Source organism: Pinus tabuliformis, chromosome 6, assembly GCF_031772625.1.
Source record: "Pinus tabuliformis cultivar Carrire ecotype Pingquan chromosome 6, CPIR1, whole genome shotgun sequence".
Taxonomy (NCBI): Eukaryota; Viridiplantae; Streptophyta; class Pinopsida; order Pinales; family Pinaceae; genus Pinus; species Pinus tabuliformis.
In genome coordinates, this window is record NC_142292.1 from 405,155,923 (window position 1) to 405,158,397 (window position 2,475).

At 39.9% G+C, this 2,475-nt stretch overlaps 1 protein-coding gene across 1 annotated transcript; it reads right to left on the reverse strand.

Annotated features, from left to right (window-relative positions):
• Positions 1-326: 326 nt before the first annotated feature.
• Positions 327-1,996, reverse strand: LOC149259019 (putative pectinesterase 11). Its single transcript, XM_089446296.1, has 5 exons — positions 1,683-1,996; positions 1,282-1,453; positions 955-1,158; positions 597-832; positions 327-471 (listed from the first exon to the last, which is right to left on the reverse strand). The coding sequence occupies exons 1-5, from the start codon at positions 1,994-1,996 to the stop codon at positions 327-329; spliced, it is 1,071 nt and encodes a 356-aa protein (XP_089302422.1).
• Between the last annotated feature and the right edge of the window lie 479 nt (positions 1,997-2,475).

Consider the following 2,475-nt stretch of genomic DNA (forward strand, 5'->3'; position numbering starts at 1 on the left):
AAATTTATTCAATATTGACCAATAAAATTCATAACATTGAAAAATAAATTTGTATAACAATAATTTGAATATCTTATTTTAATTTTTGTTAAACATAATTAATAAAAGAAAATACAAATCACTTCAAAAACAAAATCTCCATTTTATTACCATTCCAGGCGTATAATTTATATTCAAACTTGTTCTTACATTACACTGCATGCATGCAGCACTTATTTTCTATTACCAGGGTACAAAGTCTTTGTATCCGTATAAACATCTCATTCAGGTCAGCGTTTGGGATGGGAATATTTTTTGAAATGAAATTGGTAGCTGATGTCATCTATCTATCTGATCCAGCTACGCCCATCAATGTAATCGATGGTTATAAACGGCGCGGCCTCCTTAGGACTGAGTTCATGCGACCATGCAACTCTTTTGGCTTCACTTGCACCAGCTCCGCAACATTTGTACTGCCCATAATGCGCGGTTCTGCAGATGCAGAAAGAATGAAAACAGGAATATGTTAGAATGAGAATGAGATATGGGATTCTCAGGATTATATATATAGAGTACTGGTGCAGGCGGGTTAGAATAAAAGGATAGCACTGGCTTACTTATCTCTGCTGGGATCATTCCAGTTATCCCATCCTTGGGGGACGATAATGTCAGCCATGTAAGTGTAAGCATACAATACTGTGGAATATGGTGGCCATGCCCTGCCCAGAAACATTGATCCCTTGCCTGTCAACGTGCAGTGCAGAAAAACGAAGCCCGTGTTGTCCGATGGAGAAGATCTCTTCTGAGCTGTAAATGCCCCATTATCTATAGGAATGGCATGCAAATCGCAGCTCTGCAATCAACAAATCCAAAAAATCATTATCAGCAGCTCCCATTTTATATGAGAAATCAAAATCAAAATAATGTCTGTCTGTGGGTACTGCAGATTTTATTTGTATTTGCTTTAAACTTTACCTCATAGATAGATCTTCCATTGCCGCATACAAAATCGATAGCACCCTCAATGTAACAGTTTTGAAAATAATGCCTCCCACTTTCGTCTAACACGGTGTCCTGATACCCCAGAAATCTGCAATCGTAAAACGCAGAACGATCTCCCGAAATCCTCAACGCCACAGCTTGATCTTCCGGGGTAAGATTTCCCGGACCATATGAATTCTGCATATATATAAAATTGACTTGAGTATTTCAAAAATTATATATATAATCTAGGCATATGCCATCTCATGTACTTTTTATACTATGACATTAATAGTCAATAATAAAATTCAAAAACCTTACCGTGATTGTGATTTTTCTGGCTGTGAAATCCGAAGCATACACAGACACCGTTGCTGAATAATATGTCCCACCGCTTGATTTCGCGCTATCATTCCAAGTGATGACGGTGCTGTTGGCGTCCGACCCACTGACCCTCACGAATGGCTTCTCTGCAGGAATCGTCACCTTCTCTCTGCACACCAGTACCAGTACACACAAGAAGGAAAGCACACACATATATACACCCTTTCGGTTTCTGATCACAAAACTTTCCTTTACCTTCCCTTTTTGACATAATTTATTTCACAATAAAATCATTCATTCTATGTAAACGACATAAAAGAAATGTATGTAAGTTGGAGCTATTTCCTCCTCTTATGAAACTCTCACATTATTATTATTTGGCTTCATTAATTACCGACCTATAAATGCCGGGACGGACATTAATCACGACGGGGTTCTTGTTATGCACTGGAACTGCATTGATGGCCCCCTGGACCGTTGTGAAATCGCCTTGACCTGCTTCCTTAGCCACTGTCAACACACGGGCTTTGTCAAAGTTGGCAGCAATTCCAGACGAACTGCCCCCCAATTCTGCGGAATCCACCTTCTCCCAATTACTGTTTATACGTTTTACAGATTTTCTATGGACAGCACAGTGGGTAGGTTGCGTAAAAAACACGTGCACCACTGCAAGAAATACTCCTATAACAAGCAATCCTCTAGAGTTGGCCATGGCCATGAATGAATTAAAGGAATGGGTGGATTCACAGAATTGCTGTGTATTGAAAAGAATCTATCAACCCAATTCTATATATGTTAGCAATAATCTGTCATTTTCAAAGCAGTCACACATAAAACAATAATTCGTATACGGCCAGAAGAGGTAATTAGTAAGGCCCTACTCACGATAATTATATACAGCTAGCTACCCTTCAGCTCTCAGCCAAATGAAAACCAAAAGCTCTCAGCTTTGCTAAGGAGCTAGTCCTAATCTCTCTGCTCAACTGTGTTATGCCTTCTGCTCTGGTTGTCGTTGTGCACACCATGACCGATCATGCGATCGCTATTTGAGCCTTTGCTTTCCTAATCCCTAGGGATCCATTGCGTCCACTTGTTGTTCACACACTTCGAAATATTTGTGCAAACCCTAAACCGCGATGCTGGCGACAGAAATATTATGCTACGTAGCAGACAATGGGCCTCGTATCTATA